This window comes from Anopheles merus, chromosome 2R (genome assembly GCF_017562075.2).
Source record: "Anopheles merus strain MAF chromosome 2R, AmerM5.1, whole genome shotgun sequence".
Classification (NCBI taxonomy): Eukaryota; Metazoa; Arthropoda; class Insecta; order Diptera; family Culicidae; genus Anopheles; species Anopheles merus.
In genome coordinates, this window is record NC_054082.1 from 40,412,791 (window position 1) to 40,435,441 (window position 22,651).

General features: G+C 45.2%; 3 protein-coding genes across 4 annotated transcripts; 1 reads left to right on the forward strand and 2 right to left on the reverse strand.

Annotated features, from left to right (window-relative positions):
- The first annotated feature begins 2,245 nt into the window (after positions 1-2,245).
- Positions 2,246-4,086, forward strand: LOC121588673. The gene is made up of 3 exons (XM_041906885.1): positions 2,246-2,653; positions 2,753-3,731; positions 3,826-4,086. The coding sequence occupies exons 1-3, from the start codon at positions 2,492-2,494 to the stop codon at positions 3,900-3,902; spliced, it is 1,218 nt and encodes a 405-aa protein (XP_041762819.1). The 5' UTR covers positions 2,246-2,491; the 3' UTR covers positions 3,903-4,086.
- Positions 4,087-4,102: 16 nt separating this feature from the next.
- LOC121588672 (ER membrane protein complex subunit 1) lies at positions 4,103-8,354 on the reverse strand. Of its 2 annotated transcripts, XM_041906883.1 has the most exons (6): positions 8,074-8,354; positions 6,843-7,969; positions 6,692-6,712; positions 5,552-6,367; positions 5,316-5,468; positions 4,103-5,242 (listed from the first exon to the last, which is right to left on the reverse strand). In XM_041906883.1, the coding sequence occupies exons 1-6, from the start codon at positions 8,178-8,180 to the stop codon at positions 4,677-4,679; spliced, it is 2,790 nt and encodes a 929-aa protein (XP_041762817.1). In that variant the 5' UTR covers positions 8,181-8,354; the 3' UTR covers positions 4,103-4,676. The 2 variants fall into 2 exon arrangements, with proteins under 2 accessions (XP_041762817.1, XP_041762818.1); XM_041906884.1 differs by lacking the exon at positions 6,692-6,712.
- Positions 8,355-8,839: 485 nt separating this feature from the next.
- LOC121588681 (DNA-directed RNA polymerase II subunit RPB2) lies at positions 8,840-12,789 on the reverse strand. The gene is made up of 3 exons (XM_041906896.1): positions 12,637-12,789; positions 9,129-12,547; positions 8,840-9,050 (listed from the first exon to the last, which is right to left on the reverse strand). Exons 1-3 carry the CDS (start codon positions 12,653-12,655, stop codon positions 8,961-8,963), a joined length of 3,528 nt encoding a protein of 1,175 aa, XP_041762830.1. The 5' UTR covers positions 12,656-12,789; the 3' UTR covers positions 8,840-8,960.
- Positions 12,790-22,651: the final 9,862 nt, after the last annotated feature.

Genomic DNA, 22,651 nt, shown 5'->3' on the forward strand with positions numbered 1-22,651 from the left:
GAAGATTAGTACAGCAATTATCCGCAGTACGCGATACTCGATATACGCGAATTCGCATTACGCGACTCCTCTAAATTTGACAACTCCATGTGTTTTTTGCATTTTTTTTATTTATTTGAAATATTTTATGTTCTTTTTGAATTTCCTTAATGTTCTTAATGCATTTTGCATTAAATTTGTGCAAAATATACCTGTTTTATAACAAAAAACTTTAATGCAAAACTCTATAGCGATATATTTCAATCCTCGAACCGGTAGTGTAAACTATTTTTCCATAGGAATCCGCTATACGCGAAAACTCGAGATACGCTATTGCGCTCGGTCCCGTAAGATAGCGTATATCCCCAAATAGCCAGAATTGCTTAAGCAGCTCATTTTGGCTCGCTAAAGATCGCTGCTCTAATTCGCCTTTTGCAGTAGATAAACAGCATCAAAGTTCTATGTAGGTCTTTCAAACAGCGCCTAAGCAGCTTCCTTATGCCACGATGGCAGGGATTATTTTTCTTTGTGTTTTATTTTCAAGCAAGCGTCATCGATGAAATAAACAACAAGATTTATTTCGTTTAAACACATATGTATATTTTTAAATCTTTTTTATTGATGAATTACACAAAATTTTACACAATTTACTGATAATTCACAATCACTTCACTCAATATTTATTCTTCAATTAACGAATCTACCTTGTGCAGCAGCAATGAGATTATTGCCGGCGCCCGTCTTTGACACTTTGACAAGAGCCATCTCGAACCGCATGACAATGCATTAAAAAGCTATAAAGTTCCACGAAGTTCAGTACCCTTTCTTAACAAGCCTTCAAGTTCCATCATGAACCCTACACATAGTGCTAATCAGCCGCAAAGTTCCAAAGAGTACCATGTGCTTGTTAAAAAGCTCCATAGTTCCGCAAAGTACCGTCTATCTCTTAATCAGCCACAAAGTATGACATCGGAACGATTTTTCGTTAAACAGCCCTAAATCAGCTTTAAAGTACGAGCTGGCTATTTGGGTCGGATAATGACTGTATTTAAATAATCGTATCGCTGTTCTAGTTCTAGCGATGCAGTACTTCAATGCGAAACCATAAAACAGTACAAAGGGAATGAGAAAGTTCTCTAAGCGAAGAAGCTTCCACTGGTTGGTCATCCCACAAACAGATGGCGCTACCAGCTTTTTGCTATTTTTAGAATGCATGAATCGTTTGCCGTCTGCTAAACGAAGTCTTTCTATATTCCGTTTAGGTTGAGAGCTTGAGTCGTTTAGAACCCGTTTAGTGATCGTTTAGTGGATTTGTGGCACCTGGATAAGACTGAAAATACCTGGATCGTTTGTAATAAAACGAGTTTTTCAATGTTTTTACAGAGCAAGGTTTTTCCGACTTGTTTATTCGATTCCGGTTTTTGCGAATGATAGACGTTGTAATGTCTTTTTTTGACAGCTAACGATCGAGATGTATATTTTGAGGTGAGATTGACCAAAGTTCATATTTATGATGTGTCTACAGTCCATTTCATTATTTCGTTAAATTCTTAGAAATATAAAAATGCACGTAGTAACAAAGAAATCTATTCTATTTGCCATGCTTTAAGGCCTTATTAGACGGAGGAAAATACTGTCATTCGATTTTGGAATTTATCTTTCAAGAGCGAATTGATTTTCCTGATAATGATGAATAAACACAAATAAAAATAAAATATAAATAAAAATATAAATAAAAATGAGAAACAACGAATGATCCTTTCTGATAAAGCCTGATAATAATAATTGTGAAAGGTGACAGAACAATTCTCTTATGTTATTACACGTACGAGAGGTATTTTTGTGCCAAAGTCTAAGTTTGACACATAAATGCCAATCGAGAAATGTCAGTATTTTCCTCTGTCTAATAATGCTTTTATACAAAATATCGATCGATATTCAAAGGTTTGAGCCTTTTGTCGTTCAAGTTATGTCAATGTGTAGATATTTGATGCGGCCACGAGAAAAGCTATTTTTGGCAATTAACAAGAAATTTTGATAAAATTGACTAAACTTTCAGCATTTTGTCATTCCCATTGCCTCGCGCCAATTCAAAAAGTAAGCTCGACGTGAATGTTAAATTCCATACTACATTTTGACAGCACGTCCATTAAAATCGCATCCGATGCAGCATTGACATCAACCTCCTTATCGCTCAGTATACTTTTTTGTACATTTGGATAATCTGAGTGTTGTTTCTGTTAATTTTTTCAGTTATCTTCTTCTGCGCAACTGTTCAAAACCATCTCGCGAATGTGTGATGACAACGCAATATCTGGAGCACAGCCTAAGCTGGTCGAAATGCTGTTTGGGAATTGTTGAACCATACACACTACACGCAGAGCGGCAATGCAATGCGTTACCCAGCGTTACTAGACGGATTCAGTTTTTGCTCCTTTATCTCCAACGTAAATACGCGGTTCAAATGACAAGGTTCGAAGGAAAGGACGCCTAAACAAAATTGAGCAATAATATGTTAACCAGAAGTGATGCGATCCGAGTGGACCGGGACTATCGGTACACCGGCGAGGATGCCCATTCCTTCGTACGCTGCTGTTTGTGCCGGTGCTATACACCGTTTATATTTTATGTCGTGTCCAAAAAGGCGCTAGATGTGATCGCCAACACATTACCGGTGAGTACCATTAGCACGCCACTGCTGCTGTTTCTGTCGGATGCATTAATTATGTCCTTTTCCCCCTTTTTTTCTACTCTCAACCCTCCCATGATGCAGCAATCTCACAATTTCTTCTGCGTTAATTGTTTACCTAAATCGTCAAGCACCACCAGACTGTACCGCGATAGATGCTTGTTTAACAGTGACGAATATTTGTCCATGTTTCGCGGGTACGAGTATTACAATCCCTATTACGGTGTGTATTACAACACGCCGCGCCTTATCCTCACGGAGAACATTCGGATTCATCCGGACTACAAGAAAATAGTGCGCAAACCGCAGCCGGCCCTGGTGAAGATGCGGAAGCTGTTCGATGTCTTCCCGGCGGTGCATCAGATACCGTTCCGGAAGCACGCCTCAATGGCGGAAATGTACGCCGAGCTGCGCAAAAAGTATCGCGAGATTCGCAGCACCTACACCGATACCTCAATCAACCAAACGTTCATGGACACCTACTGCATCACTGTCGAGCGTACGCCGTCCGTCTACCAGTCGGTAAGGGAACGAACGCATCGAGTGCGGGAAGGCGAAGGTGGCGGTACGGCTCTGTTCCCGTCCGACACGATGCTGATGAGAACTGTCAGCACGCAGGAATCGCCCGAGCAGAGCACATCGGAAAGTGACATGGGCGATGTCTCCTCGCTGCAGATTAGCTCGCAATCGTATGGGGACGAGCGGGAGAACCGACTGGCCGCGCTGGCCAGCCAACAGTCGGATGGACGATCGATCGTTAGCGCGCAGGGCGGGCAACAGTCTAGCGGCTCATTCAACATTAGCTCGCAGGATGTTGAGTTGGAGCAGGAACCGGAATTTGAACTGCCCGAAAGCATAGGAAGTTTGCTGTCGAACCAGAGCGTTCGGTCGATCGACAGCTCGCTGCGGCTGGATCAGCTAGTAACCCGGCGGCGTATCCACGACTCGCAGGAAGCGGGACCAAGCGGTTTGCAGCAGCTACAAAAGCAGCCGCAACGAAAGCAACCACCGGGCAAGGCAACGACTCCAGAGCCGAAGCGTCGACGCATATCCACGGCTACTCGTACGTGTTCAGCGTAGTGCTAAGAACGATTTGGCACGATTCGCTCATAATTGAATTAATCTCTCATGCATTACCATTGTTTTCCCCCTTACAGCCATGAATCCGTCCCCCGCGGAAGCGCAAACTACTCGAGATGTCAACGTAAGACTGCCACGACTGCCCGGAGGATAATGAAGCGGTCGGCTCTCTAGCGCCCGTGGCGTATTTAATATTTAATTTTGTTCGTGTTTTCCTATTCGTTCAAACAGACCGACAGACAGTGCATGCAGAGTGAAAAATGTCTGTTTGAATGCCGTTATTTCGTATGAACTGCATCAAGACTTTAATAAAGACTAGTTGAGACGTTTTAAATTGAATGAAACTTAACTTACTCCATTACAGTGCTTCCGTATTCGAATCAGAACGCACCTGGCAGCACTCACTGGCGCACTCAGTTCTTTATTTGGTCTAGAAAAGTAACATTACTGAGGGAAAATAAAATTAACTGTTTTGAATATGCAACATCCGCCCGACAGACGACGTCAACGACAGTGTATTTGTACGGCAATCGTAGCCGGCTTAAGTGCATAGAAAACAGAAAGGAAATTAAAATAGTTGCCAATGGTAACGACGGCTCGCTACTTCCCTTTACCCACGCAAACTCTGTCGCTACACTATGTAGTGTATGTGTGTGTGTGTATGTGTGAAAGTTGTTTAACAAAAAAAACAATGGTTTGGTGATACCGGCGAAATGCAGCTTAACATATTCTGACGGCGCAGCATAAGGGTTGAAGTGAAAATGCATTTAAATGTCTTTTTGGTTGTACACAGTAAGACTGCGCAGACCCCAGCGCACGTCTTGTAACACACGCATGCACGCACAAACACACATACCCATTAGTTTTAATACTCCCCCCCCCCCACAACCCTCTTCCCCTCTTTAAACCCATTGCTGTTTCACCCCGATTATTTCCACGCCTGCTTGACGAGCTTTTTCGAGGCGAGCTGCTTCACCACAAATGACGTGGTGGTCAGCACTACCAGCACGACCGTGATGAGGAAGTAGTCAAAGTCCTCCTTCAGCAGGTCGAACGTTTTCGAGGGCGAAACGCGCGTCACAAACAGATCGAGCCCGTGCACGAGCACCAGACAGGTGCTCTCCAGCCCGGACGGCGCCGTATGTATGCCCCGGATGTGCGTCACAGTTTGGTTGTAGTTGATGAGGATCTCGTGCGGCAGCGGAAGCTCCGGCATGTACGGCACGATGCCCTCTTCGCGCGCCTTCTCCGGCGAGGTGACGGGCCGGCGGGGATCCAGCAGGGCCCACGTCATTTCGGCCACCGCTCCAGTGGTCAGCCCGATGAGAATGTGTTTGCTAGTGATGCCCTTCTCGGTGATGGTTTCCTTCAGAGCGGCAACGGCCATCGGCAGGATGTAGGACTGGCGTTCCACCATCGGTAGAGGCGGCGCATCCAGCGAGCTCCAAACCGTGCTGTTCGTTTGCGTTTTACCTTCGTACAGTTCGATCGAAGCTGGAGGGAGCGTAAGACAATGGACGATTTTTAGGAGGTCGCTCGGATGCGCTTGGTGCGGTGGTGTACTTACTCATTTCCGTTCGACGGGCCTTATCGTTGTAGTATGAGTAAACTAGCCAGTTCTCTGAATGTACCATATGCAGCGGCGGACGGATGCGTTTATGCGACATGGAGAACACGATCGAGCCGGAAACCACATCCACCAGGTGAACGTTCAATATGTCTGCAATGGAAGTAGCATTCGGTATTACACAACGTTCCACACCAACCAACAAAACACTTCCCTCCCGCCAGTCCCGTACTCACATTTGTGAATGTTGTCCGGTCCATGGGTAGCGACGGCGACCAGATTCGGGTTGATATACTTGTACAGCACTGACCGGTCCGCCATGACGCGACCCTGCGAGTGCACATGCTCGATGGGGCTCTTGCCTTCGCAGGCAATTATTTGCTGACTTTTGCCGGCGCCACTCAAATCGATCTGCCACGTGGGCACCGTTTCCAGTTTGCCCGCCCGGTACTGCACGAGAAAGCCGCGCATCTGCGCCCCACGCTGGTCGGTGGTGAAGAGATAGTAATTGTCCGCATGCACCGCCAACGATTCGGGCACCACGTGCGCATTATTGTCGTAGTCTAGCAGCAGCAGGCCCTTCAGGAAATCGGGCCCCGTTTGATGCAGCAGCGAAACCTGCTGGACACGGTACGGCAGCTCGACTAGACCGCCGCCCACCACCGGTTGGCCCGTGATCGGGTTGAATATGTACAACAGACCGTTCCGCGCGCCGTGCTTGTGTCGTCCAAGAATAACGCACTGGGCGGGCAGGGGATAGAAGCGGGAGGTACGCTGGACCAGCAGCTTCATCGGCTGCCCGTTGCCGAACCCAGTGAACGAGGGCAGGTAGCGCACCCAGTGATGCTTTCCGGACACGTTATCGATGCCGAATATTTTTCCGCTCGACGTCACCACCACGAGCATCTTGTGCAGTCCGAAATCGTCCCGCACCAGACCGGCCCGTTGTGCCTTGGATGGGGCCGGTCCGACGCCAAGGATGTGCAGGAATAGGTTCTTCACGTGCAACACTTGCGCCGTAATGCGACGCTGTAACGCTCCAAACACGTCCCCTGGAAATCGAAGCGAGAGCACTGTTAGTTAAAGCAATACAAAGCAAATAAAACGTCCTAAATAAGTAAAAGAACAAACGGCAGTAACAATTACGATCCGATAAAAAAGGAATCAAATGCAAATTCGACTTTGGACGTTTTGAACGACAACAGAAACAATGCCAACACACATGATCGAGTCCAGTCGAATGTCATGGCAATGCGGCCTACTAAGCAAGCAACCCAAAGCAAAATCATCACTCATAAAAAAAGAAAAAAAAAACACAATCTACGTTGCACACAGGCAGCACAAAAGAATCCTACAGAGGAGCATATATCACTCACATTCTGGCCCATTTTCTTCTGCTGTAAAACCATCACCAACATTGAACCCATTCCGGTAAGTGGTGCGTGTGAAGATGTGAAATAAACAGTTAAGTCGATAAAGTTCTATTATTGATCGAGCCAGCACGCGGTGCTCCAAATGCACTCTTACCATTTTTGTTGTTAAGTTCCTCCTCGATGGCTCCTTCGGCATCGGATAGCGTGAGATCCAGGAAGTCGGCCGTTTCCACCTCGGCCAGCGCTTCTTCACGGACCCACTTGATCTTGCCCTGCTGCAGCAGCACGATCGCGCCATCCTCGGTGGACAGCAGCACACGGCACACAAGCCCTGCGGTACCGGCCCGGGCCGATCCACTGCCGGACGATTGTTTGCAACGAATTGCCACCAGGTCCGGATCACCTAGCGTTTCACTAAAGTCGGTACTGATTTCGATCTGCTCAAACCGCGCAAAATCACGCAGTCTGTGGGCATTGATCGTTAGTTTATTGCTGGCCCGATCGACCACACCCTGGAGAAGAATCGGTTCACCTTCCTGCACCATACGATCTACCAGGGCAGCATCGTTCGGCCCAAACGCAAGCTTTTGATCGGAGCGCAACGCGTAGTAGCGCCCATTCTGGATGACTGCCGCTTCACCGCGAACCGCTTTCGGGCGTCCAACTGCTTCGGACCCGAGCGGTTTTGATACGACCGTACTGCTGGCGTCGGCCGCCAGATCCAGTGCGAGCAACTGCTCCTTGATGCCGCATGCGAAAAACGACCCAGCTAGCGCGCAACGCTCCTTTGCGATCCAACCGGCCGTAATCCGGCTCGTAGTAGAACGGGCCTGCTGGCCCGAGACGGCCTGGTACGGGGTAACTTCCAGGTGCGAGCCCCAAACGGGCACCACGTGATACAGCAAACCATCGTGCTCGAACCAAACGGCTGCCGATGCGGCTTCCTCCGCCACCGACGGCAGCAGCGACCATTCCCATTCGAGCGTGCCCAGGTTAGAGTTCCATCCGCGCACCAGTGCCGGGTTGCTGCCGGAGACGGTGATTATATCATGCCCGGCATTGCCGCCCCTGTTCAACCTGGCGCCGGTCGACGAAGGGTTTGCGACGTGCAATAGCTTTACCGTGCCGCGGGGTCCATTTTCCAGCACCTGGCGCCATAGAATGTCGCCAGTTTTGGCGCTAATTGCCGCCAGCACATTGCTCTCGGTCGCAACGATGATCCGATCGACGGAGCTGGTATCGAATGCACCGTCCACTATCTTTCCCACGTACTGCTGTCGCCTGGCGAAAGGGTGGGGAAGTTGAAACGTTATTGATTAGTTGCACAAACCGTGCGGGCACGGTGGCGAAACGAATCAGCCGCAGCAGCAGCAGCACACCCTTACCAGTCAAACTTCCCTATCTGGTCTTCGTACAATCCGCTGCAGGTCGATAACAGGGCAGCGAGAAGAAACAGCCCACGGAAGCACAGATCCCTGGCGCCGTACCTCATTCTGTAAGCGCACGTGTTCGTGCTACCGACACCTGCTGCAAATCTTGCACTTTGCGTGTATTTTTACTCAAAACCAGAAGGTTTTTATTTTCTTTAGGTCTGGCGGGGAGACAAACGCGGTTGATTGGTTATTTTTTCACCTGTCGGCTGATTTGGACTTTTGCCTTTGACAGCACTTTGACAGTACGGTTTGTCACTATGGCACATGGTGGAGGAGCATTTGGTCAAAATTGTGTTAGGATTTTAATTGGAAGCTTAAAAAACAACTGATTGCGAATTTATTTTTGGCGACAATCACCGGGATAGGGTCGTTGGCCAGGACTAGAATATGAAACTCTGGACGAATTAAAATATTCAAATAGGAAAACAATATCCCCTCCGAGCATGGAATTGGAAAGAGAACAACACAGTTAAAATCACAAAAACCATTGCCAGTTCCGGTGACTATTACCAGCTTCCGGAATAAAATCTTTTACGTGCGTCCTCATATCCTTTTACGTGCGTCCTCATATGAGCGATGTTGTGGCACAACTTTCGAATGATCAATCTTTCGTCTATAATAAGATATCCATGGCACATACAACCGTTTAGATGTAAAAGTATAACGTAAGTTCGTTCGTAAGACAATCGTCCGCAATCATAAAACAATCCCTTAATAGTACCTTATTTAAATATTATTTTATTATAAGAATTGTAAAACAAAATACACTGTATACAGCACATAACACTGACAACCGGTGTAAGACGGTCAGCGTGCCTATGTCCTGACATTGATATCTATTATAGTACCATCAAACGAGGTGCAATGTTCATTGCCATTAGTTCCTGGAATAAGAGCTTTGCCGCGTATGGGAGCTTCACCTGAGAAATCTGCAAAGTACAAAAGAATGTCCAAAGTTCAGTATCGGATAAATTATGCACGCGGTATCAACCCGCCTCCCAACCTACCTGTGTCTTATTTTTGCATCCCTTGCACTCGAACGTGTTGTTGCGCAGATTGGCGATCGCGATCAGGCCACAGAAGTTGCACACGTGAATCCGGTACGGGTCGGACACCTCGAACAGACGCTCGCGCAGAAACTGTGCCGCACCGTGCGAAATTTGACAATCGCGCTCCATCTCACCGAAACGTAGACCGCCGTCCCTTGCACGACCTTCCATGGGCTGTCGGACCAAAATTTGCACCGGACCGCGGGCTCGCGAATGGATTTTGTCGTCCACCATATGCTTCAGACGCTGGTAGTAGGTCGGGCCGAGGAACACCTGCGCGTTAATCTTGCGCCCCGTGTGCCCATTGTACATGACCTCGTTGCCGCGCAGATGGTAGCCGTACTCCTGCAGGAAGGTGGAGATCTTCTGCACGTTGACCGCATCGTTGAACGGCGTGGCGTCGCCGATTTCGCCCTTGTTCGAGCCCAGCTTGCCCTGGATGCACTCGATCAAATGCCCAATGGTCATACGGGACGGGATGGCGTGCGGGTTAATGATGATGTCCGGCGTAATGCCCTCGCACGTGAACGGCATGTCCTCCTGGCGATACTGTATACCGCACGTACCTTTCTGTCCGTGGCGCGATGCAAACTTGTCTCCGATCTGCGGTATTCGTACCGAGCGCACACGGATCTTGCAGAACTTGTAGCCCTCGCTGTTGAGCGTCAGCATTACCTGATCGACGATACCGGTTTCGGAATTTCGCAAAAACGTTGACCCGTCTCGCTTGGTGTAGCGCTTGGTGGTTCCGTCCAGATCGTCGTCCGTTTCCGGCAGTGTAATCGTTTTGCCAATCACCACATCATCTCCGGACACACGCAACCCCGGCGCAATGATACCGTCCTCGTCCAGCTTGTCGTACAGAGCGTTCCGCATACCCTGGCACGTCTGCCGGTTTGGCTTCTCGAACTGCTCCTCCTGATCGCCGATGCGCTTGCTTTCCGAGTCTTTGTACGAGCGGTAAAACACGGACCGGAAGAAGCCACGCTCGACGGCGGACGCGTTCAGGATAACGCTGTCCTCCTGGTTGTAGCCCGTGTAGCACAGGATGGCCACGATCGAGTTGATACCGGCCGGCAGCTCACGGAACCGCAGATACTCCATCGAACGCGTCGTCACGAGCGGCTTCATCGGGTAGTAAAGCACGTGCGCGAGCGTGTCCATGCGCACGTGGAAGTTTGTGATGTACACACCCATCGCCTGCTTACCCATAGCGCTTTGGTAGGTGTTACGCGGACTCTGGTTGTGATCCGGGAACGGGATGATGGAAGCGCAGACGCCCAAAATCATCGCCGGATGGATCTCGCAGTGTGTGTAGGTCGTACAGTAGGCGTACTCCTTGTCCTGTTTCAGATCGTACGGTGTCATCGCAATCATGACCGTTTCCTCCTCCAGCGTGTCAATGTACTCCACCACACCGGAAGCAACCAGCACCTGCCAGCCGTAGTTGTTGTAGTCGCGGTCCTTCAACATGTCAATGTGATTTTTGCGCAGCAGCAGCGATCCATTCTCCACAATCAGCAGCGGACGACAGATGCGACCTGCATCGGTGTAGATGCGGATCTCACGGTCGCGGATATCGCGAATCATCGATACTTCCGACACGATAATATCCATCTGTCGGCGCAGCTTCCGCAGCGTGGCCATCAGCTGCTCCGGATCGCGATGAATGCCGACCCAGCAACCGTTCACAAATATCTTGGTCGCGTCGGCGATCGCCGAGGGAGCAATTTCTTCCAAGTTTTCCATGGACCACTCCTCCAAGAACTCGAGAATCGGAGACGGCTGAGAACCGACCGAAATGTACGCCATGAGCGCCAGGTTCTTCACCAGCCCGACGGCTGCCCCTTCTGGCGTTTCGGCCGGACAGATCATGCCCCACAGGGTGTTGTGGAGCTGGCGAGGTTTGGCCAGCTTGCCGTCGCGCCCGATCGGTGAATTGACGCGCCGTAAATGGCTCAGCGTCGAGGCGAACGTCAGACGGTTCAACACCTGCGACACACCGGCCCGAGCCTGATGGGCCTTCTTCTGATCGCCCCAGTTACCGGTGGCCAACGAGTAGCGCAATCCGTCCGTAATGATCTTCGTCTTGATAGCCAGCTCAAGGTTAAAGTCCTTTCCGCGATCAATGAACTTTTGTGCGTACATGCGCACCTCCTTCATCAGGTTCTTGAACAGCCCGCGGAACAGGAACGCGAGCAACGGACCGGCCAGATCGAGACGCTTGTTGCCGTAGTGATCACGATCGTCCAGCTCGCGGCGTCCGAGCGCAGCCAGCAACAACCGATGTACCATGTAGCCGAGGAAGTACGCCTTCTTGGTTTCGCAAAAATCGGACACACCAACGTGGGGTAACATTTCCTTTTGCAGAATTTCCTTCGCGTACTTGATACGCTTGTCCTTGGTGACGCCGGGCCGAGCACCGCGCGCTCCGATGAAATTGAGGGCCACGTTCTGCTCCTGCACGACGAACGCTTCGTCCAGCGAGGGCTTTACCATCTCCATCATTTCCGGATCGTCAAAGTCGTAAATGATGTGCTCGAGGATGTCCCGGTCGGCGACGAATCCGAGCGCACGGAACACGATCATGATCGGTATCTCCTGCTTCACGTACGGCAGGATCGCTATCACGCGCTGGCCGATAGCGGACTTTTTGATGCTCTGACCACCGCGTGCCATCATGTTCACCCACAGCGTCGAGGTGGGCCGGGAACTGTGCTCCAGACAGGACCGGATCTCCGTCTTGTACGCGTACTTTCCGTCCTTCATGCTGAACACGTACACCGTGTTGGTGGCCATCTTTTCCTGCGCAATCAGTACCTTCTCCGAGCCGTTGATGATGAAGTAGCCGCCTGGATCGAGGGGACACTCGTTCAGCTCCGTCAAATCACGATCTGTCAGCTGGGAGAGCAGACAGTACGTGGAACGCAGCATGATCGGAATCTTGCCAATGAACGTTTTCTGATGCTGCGTTTCTACCGGATCCTGACCCTCGACCAGTTTCGTCTTGGTGATGTCCACGTAGAGCGGGGCCGAGTAGGTAAGGTTGCGGAGGCGAGCCTCGTTCGGCATCATCGGCGAAGGGGAACCATCCTTTTCCCAGTGCGTCGGTTTCGACAGGTAGATCTGGTCGAACTTGAGCAAGTAGCGCGTCGGATTTTCGATCTCGCCCGACGAGTGTTGCGCTTCGGCCGTCAGCTCGATGGCCGGCGAGTCCTCGACGATGCGCTGGACGGACATTTGGATGAACTCATCAAAGCTGTCCAGCTGCTGCCGCACGAGACCCTTCTCGTCGAAGTAAGCGTTGATCACGATCCAGCATGCTTCCTGCCACAGCTCGTGCGAAATCTCCTCCGGATCTTCCTCCTCGAAGTGGTCTGTTCGGGCCGGGAGGAGAGAAAGTGTTGTGAAATGCACATAGAAAACGTGGGGTTTCTCGTGCGTAGAAAGCATGGCATTTTCTTACCCTCTTCATTCTCGTACATCGTACAGGCAGTTTAATAATGAAATTTCGGCCAAAAACACACGATTGTAGGGAATAACACGGCACAAACTTTGTCCGCGTTTCACTACACTTCCAGCTCGCTAATGGCGTCGGCAAGAAATGTTTTCTTCCTTTTCATTTGCGCCCGTATTGTTGTTTATCTGTCAACAGTGTGGCCAGATTATTTTGACAGATTTCGGTAGGAGCACCCAAGGTGTATGGATATTAAGAGGTGAAGCACCGACAAACCGACGTGACAATGGCGTTATAATACGGACGTCACACAAGGCGTAAACTCAAAAAGTTTACGCTTGATTTGTATGGGAGAGCGTAAACTTCCTGTCAAAAGATTATAGGGTTGTTTGGCTGAAATTCAGTTTACGCCAAAGTTTACGCTTCGTGTGACGTCCGTATAAAAGTGTCCCACACCAAGGCGTGTTTATTTACAAGGTGAATTGTTAGCGCCATCATTGAGTATTGTTATGTCAAATCGCATACAATTTTCTATACCCCGCTCCAGCCCTTCCCGATTTTAATACCGGAGCACCCAGTATTGTTATGTCAAGTCGTGAAATGTCAATTTGCTCTGAAGCACTTCACCTCCTAATATCCATACACCTTGTCCCACACGAAAGTACAGTCATTTACCAGTGAGGCGATCACTTCTGTCAAAGTAAGCTCTATTCACTGCTGCTTTGATGTAAACAACTTTTCTAAATACAATTTGCTTAGGAAGTGTGAGGCAAGATCTTGTGAGAATTATTGGATAAAACACCCAGGAAAATCATGGTTTGGTTTAGCGGTTACACAAATGAAGGTCTTTCTGAAGTGTCGATCTGAAAATTGTACTGGGATTTCTAAGCTAAAGAAGGACAAAGATGAACATTTTCTTCTCAGTGGTGGCTAGTTTTTTTTCTCTCGGGGCTCCACGCGGCCACTTAGGGCCGCTGCAGTGCTCCATCGAAAACGATTTTATCGTACGTGCTGTCATTAGATTTTCGATGGAAAATTTAGATTGAATAAATTATTTGGCTGAGTTTCATAGTTCAATGATTTAAAAAAGGATATTTTTCCCTCAAACCCTACACATGTAAATCGGTATTTCTGGTCACTCTGCTAGTCACTCTAGGCAAGGCGAGCTTTTCGGCGGGCACCCTTCAAAAACCCTCGCTCGAAACGTCAAAAACCGACACAAGCCCAACTAACAAAATCGCCATGCTTTCTCATTCCACCCAATAGATCAGTAAACCTGAGAGAGCGAGAAAGCATGTCGATTTTGTCGCTTGGGAGTACAGACAAAAACCGTTGCCAGCGAGTGAAAATCGCACCGTTTTGGAAGGTTTTGATCCTATTTTTGGCAGGCTGTGTTTCTATTTTCGGCAGCGCGAATACGGGACAGAAAATGTTTTAAGCAATTTAAAAAGGAAAAAAAATATTTAAAGAAATTTAACACTCTTACTTTCCTAAGATTGGTGTTAAAAAGCCCTTCCATTATTAATTTATGTTGTCATTTTGGCAGCCTTTTTGATGTGACATACAAACAAGCGATTACAAGCCTTTGAAGAAAAGTGACAGCTTGTCGGTTAAGCTGGAAATAGACGAACCGAGATCGTCGCGGTATCGCGAAATCCGCGCCTTGTTTATAAGTTGTAGAACAGTTGAGCTGTCAAATCTTCCGTGCCTCTAATCGCGCCTGATGTTTCGCAGAGATACCCAACTTTGGTATTGCTGAGATTTTCGTGGTAGCGCGAACCGATTATTTTTACTTTTCTGGTGGATTTGTGTGAAAACTCGTGTCGAGAAACGAGTTTTATATTTTATTTTGCATAAACTATGTGATTGATTAAAATTGATTAAAAAAATCATCTTAGCACATGCAATCGTCACCAGACCTTGGATGGTTCAATACACGAACCGCGATTATCTCGCCTATCTGTCAGATTTTATAACAGAATTGACAGCTCAAGACATCCAAATAGCCAGAATTGCTTAAGCAGCTCATTTTGGCACGCTAAAGATCGCTGCTCTAATTCACGTTTCGCAGTAGATAAACAGCATCAAAGTTCTATGTGGGTCTTTCAAACAGTGCCTAAGCAGCTTCCTTATGCCACGATGCCAGGGATTATTTTTCTTTGTGTTTTACTTTCAAGCAAGCGTCATCGATGAAATAAACAACAGGATTTGTTTTGTTTGTGTACATGTGTATATTTTTCGATCCTTAATATTCATGAATTATACAAAATGTCACACAATTTACTGTACAATCACAATCTATTCACTCAATATTCCTCCTTCAATTAACTTAACTAGCTTGGACAGCAGCAAGTCAATCATCTCGACGGCACCAGTCTTTGACACTTTGACAGGGGTCACCTCGTACCGATGTCATGCATTAAAAAGCTATAAAGTTCCACCAAGTTCGGTACACACTCTTAACAAGCCTTCAGGTTCTATCATGAACCCTACACATAGTGCTAATCAGCCACAAAGTTCTAAAGAGTACCTTGTGCCTGTTAAAAAGCTCCATAGTTCCGCAAAGTACCGCCTATCTCTTAATCAGCCACAAAGTACGACATCGGAACGATTTTTCGTTAAACAGCCCTAAATCAGCTATAAAGTACGAGCTGGCTATTTGGGACACTTTCATTGTTTTATTTTTCTTTTTCTCTTAATCACAAAACCTGCCAAACTACCCAAATAGCCAGAATTGCTTAAGCATCTCATTTTGGCACGCTAAAGATCGCTGCTCTAATTTGCCTTTTGCAGTAGATAAATAGCATCAAAGTTCTATGTGGGTCTTTCAAACAGCGCCTAAGCAGCTTCCCTATGCCACGATGGCAGGGATTATTTTTCTTTGTGTTTTATTTTCAAGCAAGCGTTTTATTTTCAACAAAACACGATTTGTGTTTTTTAAAGTGCATGTTTATTTTAAAACTCCAAAAGCTCTTGAATTTCACATAATTTTACATAGTTTAATAAAAAATCACAATCACTTCACTCAATATTCTTTCTTCAATTAACTTATCTTACTTGTACAGCAGCAACGAGGTGATTGACGGCGTCTGTCTTTGACACTTTGACAAGAGCCACCTTGTACCGATGCCATGCATTAAAAAGCTATAAAGTTCCACCAAGTTCGGTACACACTCTTAACAAGCCTAAAGGTTCTATTCAGCCGCAAAGTTCCAAAGATTACCGTGAGCTTGTTAAAAAGCTTTATGGTTCCACCAAGTACCGTTTCATCTCTTAATCAGTCATAAGGTACGACATCGGACCGATTTTTCGTTAAACAGCCCCAAATCAGCAATAAAGTACGAGCTGGCTATTTGGGTAGTACATTTACCCTATCAAAAATCTGCAGGAATTCTGATAAATCGGTATTTCTGGTCACTCTGATCTTGTGCTTCTAAATATACAACGTACGCAGCCTTTTGGCAATTTGAATACGCCGTTACTTACAAACCTTTGTTTATTTGTGATGCGATTTCGATTGAACAAAGTTTCGGTGATTTGTAGGTATTTAAACATATTATCCCAAATATCCAAATCTTCTGTTTATTTTGATACTAGGTAATCTAAACTAGGAAAAAGCCTTTTAAGCAAGTTGTTATAAATGAAACCTTGTAAGCATGCGTGAAGCTTTTAAAAGCGATTACGCAGAACCTTTTACAAACAAACAAAGCAGCTGGTTTAAAAACAAACCAAATTCTCAACTAGAACAAACATAATACATGTTTCAAATGTTTTATTTCACAGTTTATTGTTTACCCTTCCGAAGTTGTATATCCATTACACGGGTGCACATTTTCAGGGTGTAAAGTTCTTTACTGCTTTATCACCAACACCGTACACGCACCACGCACGACACATGCACGATTGCGCTTTCTGGTTTTCTTGCATTCCACATTTCGTTAACTCATTCTCATTTTCTCTCATAAAGTGTCCACCTGTGGTGGTGGGTGTGTCGTACAGCATTCATTCTCTGTGTTGGGCCCTGGGCTGTCTGTGTCTTTCCCCTATTCCCTGTTTTTCAACTCTTCAAAACTTGTTCCGTAACGCGGTTCACGTACGTTTCGATGAACTAATCTTCGTTTCCCCATGCTTTCCTGTGCTCTTCGATTTCGTTACACTGTTTTATGTTTTCTATTTCCATGGTTTGTTTTCCGTTCCCTCCTTCATTGCCCGATACTTATCGCTTTCGTACAATTGGCTAGCATTGTATGTATAATAAGTTTCCTTATGTTTCTTTTTAATAGTTTTTTCCTTTAATTTCCCATGCTAGATATTACTACGACTCTTGCTGGCTCTTCTCGGTTTACAGGCGATTTATCCACACACACACACATACACATTCTACCACCTGTTCATAACCCATCGAACGTAGTAGCCTGCACGGAGAAGGTAGGACACACCTGCAACAGTGGTTCCACGGTAGTTCAGCCCAACAAGCAAATAACACCGTGAAATCACAAACACAAGATAAATTACATGTAATAAGAAGGTCGATTATGTAGGAGAAAGATTTTAAATTAAACCACATTGGAACTTTAGTAGAGTTTTCCACCTTTAATTACGGGGACATTTATAGGTCGTATTACGAATAACACTGTTAAATTGGATCGTGCGTGTGAAAGTAAAAAGGAAATCAAACCTTAACTGTTTACCTATCTTTCAAATTGAGCTTTTTAAGGACGAGAAAGTAAAAGCTCGCATGTACATGGGTTACTTTTACAATAAGGATTCTGTTCTTCTATTTATCGCATCCTTTTGATTCATCGAAGTTTTTGTTTTGGTGGCTTCTTTGCAACGGTTTAGCTTGATGGAGTGGCCCACACACGCACCTACACACAGCTTTTTGTTAGTTGATTCTGTTAGCATCAAAGTGACCGAATGTCCTGAAGTCCTTACGACAGAAGAGTGGTACATTACTTACTACAGCAACCAAAACGTAAATAAGGGAAACAGAAGTAGTCTCCGAAACCTGTTCAATCCTTTTTTTTGCAGCAGAAGTGTTGTTGATCTACTTGTAGCTTAACTTTAAATTTTATACACATTAATATACGTACAGGGAAGGGGGTGTTAAAGCCGAAGAAAGGGATTGCATCGGAGTATAGTAGGCAATAGGATACATGCCACGATGTGACGATCAAAAGCAGCAAAATTGATCGTAAACTACTAAGCAACTTGTTGTTGTGTAAATGATCGTTTCCTGTCCCATGATGTGGCTACAGATTGGCTAAATTCGAATTTCTTTCCTAGCAGTGCGTTGCAATCATATCAGTTTCCTCGGACCGCAAATAAACCGAACAGCTCTGAGCGGAAATCGTTTCCGGATGTTCTCAAGATGCGCGCAGAGAATACTGAAACCGCTGAGCGCGAGAACCCTACGTGACAGCTGATACGAAACGGAAGAACCAATTAAACAAGGTGAAAACCAAGGCCAGGATTGGGGCAAACACAAGTGAGGAAATAAAACGAAAAACAAACAAGTATATAGGTCAGGTAAAAATGTCTTACGGGTTCTACTATAATAACACAACATGTATCAATTTGTCTAGTGGCCTTAATAGCTAACATATGTATCATCCCTTGTTTCCACATTCATGAATAGCTCACTCTACTGCCAAGTCCTGCCTATGCCTCTTAAAAAGTAAGAACTGTGTCAAGAGTAGACACAAACGCATAATATTGTTGATAACTAAATGCTACACAAAAAGAAAGAATCGTTTTAAAACTCAACACCACTGCCCCCGATTCTGAAAGGAAATGTGCACTTATTGTCCCATAAACTTAAATGTAACCGATCGTACAATGTTACGAGACAAACCGTACACACAGCCACACATATAGACACACACACACACACATACACACAGTGAATGCAATTTAACAGAAGGAACCTGGCTGCTTGATGGGTTTGTTTTTGCATTTCGCCTCCTAACCGTCTCCTGCACTACATTCTTAAGTTTGCGCCACTAGTGTTGCTGCGCAGTTACGCAACGCATCGTTTACCACGTGTAGCATGCAAGTAGACGTAAGTGATAAACGAAAAATAATGATTGAACCCCTTTCTTGAATTTGCTGTTTTAGTGTGTTTTTGCTCCCCTTATAATTATGGTGTTGTTAGTATATTCAGCTTCATTGTATTTTACTTAACCATCTTCTGCTGATATTTATGTATCAGAGACTACGATTTTTTTACAATTGAAGGAATTTTCCATGCAAATAAGTATTATTAATGGTCAAACCAACTTTTCAATTTTTAACACAATACGATGCTAGCAATGCGAGAGTCGTGTTTGAATGTAGTAGGTAAAATATTGCACCACACAAAACTAGTAATCCATATCACGTGCATGTATGTGTGCGTCTCTGTATGTGTGTGTATCTAAGAAATCGGTTTTGCATTTCTCCGTAGTAAAGTTTCCTTTCCTGCCATTGCTATCGCTATTAGTTAGTATGTTTCGCTAACATCGCTAGCTCCCGCGAAAAGCAGTAAGATTCGGGAAAACGGGAAGAGGGCGCGAGCGCATTCGTTTTAGCTGCAGCGCGTCAATTTATGCTCGCACACTACACAAATAGTTGGATCTTTTACTGAGCTCCCGCACTGTTGGTTTGCTGTTTTGTGTGTATACTCCTAGCACTAATCAATGTGAAAAGCCCTACACAACGTATCCTTCTTTCATTGGATCGCTTTTACTTTCATACTCAATGCTACACACCAATGGGGTTGTTAAGCGCACTGCTGCTGCTATAGCTGTTTCATCCTATAGTCTTCTCAGTTGCGCTTTCAATTGTTTCGCCATCTGTCTGTTACATTGTAGTTTAATAGTCTATTTTACAATCGAGTAAAGGTGTGAGCGTGTGTTTGTCTGTGTGTTTTTTATCCGAATTATGCACATCTATTGATATACATATCATTGATTTTTCATCGTTTTTTATGTTAGCTTTTTTTGTGTATCTTAACCTGGATTAGGTTTTCTCTATTTTAGCATTTCTCATTCCTTCTTGATTGAATAATTTCCCATTCCTTTCTTGTGTGGGACCAAAAGAAACGGAGTGGTCGAATTTGCGCTTAATAGTTAGAGAGTTTTTAGTAGTTTATCCGGTTTATATTTGCACACTCGCTTTCTAGTTTTCCTTTCTAGGTTGACTGTTCGTACCGGCGTAATAAGCATTTCTGGGGTGTGTGTTTTTTTGTTTATATTTTCTTTCCACTTTTTGTTAGTAAAATATATGCAAATATGTATAGTACTTTTATATTTTTATATGTATATATGTATATTTATAAACGAATTAGATTTGTTTTCTTATCCATTCATATTTATCCCATGTGTTTCATCTGTTCCATTATCTAATTCGTGTTTCCGCAAACCACCGCGCACTCCCTACAACTAAGTTCAAGCAGAACACAAAAAAGGAAACCAAATACAGAACACGCACACACTTCACGCACACGTAACACGTACACGCACAATCGCAAACTAAACGTATTGATTTTCGAACGGTAGCTCTTTATTCAGCTTTTTATTCATACTCTCTATTGGAAGATGATCGCTATTGTGAGTTGGCTGATTGTGAGTGTGACTGTTATCCTGGAGTTTAATAATCGATTGCAGTCATTCGCTTACGACGGGGTTCGAATGATCAGCACACCCACCCACCACCCACTGCACTGCATGGTTTCAGTTTCTTTGTGTTATAAAATCGATATTCTTCACTTCTTCTGTGTAATGTGTTCCATTGGGCAATAATAATCCGTCTACTAGTCAAAGAATTGTTGATTTGTTTCCCTTTTAGAGTGTTGTGTTGCAGACGTATTAAAATTATTTATATTGCAGGATATTTGAAAAGTTTGATTGTTTTTTTTACATCTTTATTGTACGTGATTAAAAACTATCACATACCGAAGCATGTAAAACATTTAGTGAAGCACAACACACAACAAAGTTCTACAAAATTGCTAAAGTAACAAGGAATTGTGCTACAAAAAGCCGTCGAGTGATGATAGATTTTACGCCACTAAAACAATAAATTCAATCGTTTTATTTAAAAAAACTAAGTAGACTAACAAGACAACAACGGATGAAATTGATAAAGAGCATCACTGATAGAACAAGTATAACTGAACTGAAGAGAAAAACAAGATCGAGAATAGAGAAAACGATAGAATTCAAAACAGCAAGGAGTAAACGATTCTTTTTTTGCGAAACAAAATAAAAACAACGACTGCGGAAACCAGCTCAGCACACAGTAGAAAAAATCCAAAAATGAAAGTAGCATATTTGTATATTCATATGTACAATAATTAAACTAGAGGCTAGTATGATTTTTGCAGAAATATTTCCGTGTGTGCAGTAGTATGTGGCCATCAGCCAAAGCTGTGCTGATGTTACGCGCATTTTCGACGAAATCCATACCTAATATACTCAAAAAAAACGCAGCTATGGACACTATTCGCCAATGAAGCTTAAATGAATCTCAAAGCTGTAACGGCTAAATCGTAGCTACATCATAGTTTATTTGCCTTGAATACACACACACACACACAGAAGCTAAGGGAAAGAAATTGAAAAAACCAATCGAACGTGTGTCGCGTCAAACCAATGTATCATCATATCATCATTATCATCATGTGTGTTACTGACTTATTCCTATTACTATGATACAAGGGGGGTGTTTAAAAAACATAAGCGTGATAATATTTCCTCTACTACTGCGGATTGAGTGTTGGTTCTACGAAAACGATCTGAATGTGTGTCTGAATCTCTTCCAAAGCTCGCCGACAGTGGTTCCTTCCCTTCAGCGATCAAGATGCTTGCACAATTTCAACTTCGATAGCGTAGTGTTCTCCACTACACGTGTTTCTACGATTGAATTATCTTTCTCTGTAAAATCTTTAGAACTTGAACTCGACACATACTCGCGCACGCGCACACACTCACTCACATCACACAATCGCTACGCAATAGACGCAAGCGCGTCAAAGTCCCTTTCTATTTTTGCCAGTCCAGTAGTACCCACTTGACAATTATATAGAAAGAGCACTTTTTTAGGAATAAAAGTGGCTTGCATCATGCTCAAGCAAGATCCGATTGGATTTATGCACTTATCAGCCGTTTGTACGCATGAGCCAGTGTGTGCGCGCGTGCTTCGCGTTTAGCATTGTACGTGCTCGTATGGGTGGTGGCGTGTGCGTTTGTAGCTTTCACAATGTGTTCGCTTGTTTATTGTGTCTCATCATTTCATAATTCTTTAGATTGTAAAGTGTGTGGCATCATGTTGTGTGTGCTGTGTATCCATGTGCAGTCGCGCGTGTGTGTGATTGTATGTGTGTGTTTGTGTTTGTGTGTGTAATGTTGTAAAATAATTCTACTCTCATAATTATTTCTCTTAACGAAAATACACACCCGCGTGCTCGTATGAGTGGGATTAGCTGAATCATTTCTGTCTTGTTCGTGGGGATTTCCTTATTGCCGGCCAGTTTTTGACGACGCCCTGCACTAGGTTACTAAAATTTGGCGCTTTCATGCCTTAGCCTTGTTTCCTTTCCCATGGCATCTGTTTGCTATGCGCACATGGGATACGATCGATTACGTTAGCCAGTCTTCTCCGCACTCTATTGTTATCCAGCACGTGTTGTGCCGCTCACGTGATGTCTACAGTTTCGCCCGTTCAAGTTTAAAATATGAAGCCATATTTACACTCGGACAGCGTCACCGTGAGGCAGAAAACAACGGAATACGAAGCAGTGGTTGCTCGCGTATGGAGAAGAGCAAGCAGCACTAACGTTTTAAAATGATGGAGAATTAGATAGGAAAGAAGGAGAGGGCGGTTTGTTTTAGGATAAACCATATCGGAAGTACCACCTCGCCTCAGTAATAACGCGCGCTATTCTTGTACACTCTCCTCTTCCCCTCAATTTTCCTATCCTTCTCTCGCTCACTACACGACACACGTGGGAAACGACGAGTCGAGAAGAAAATGCTACGAATTT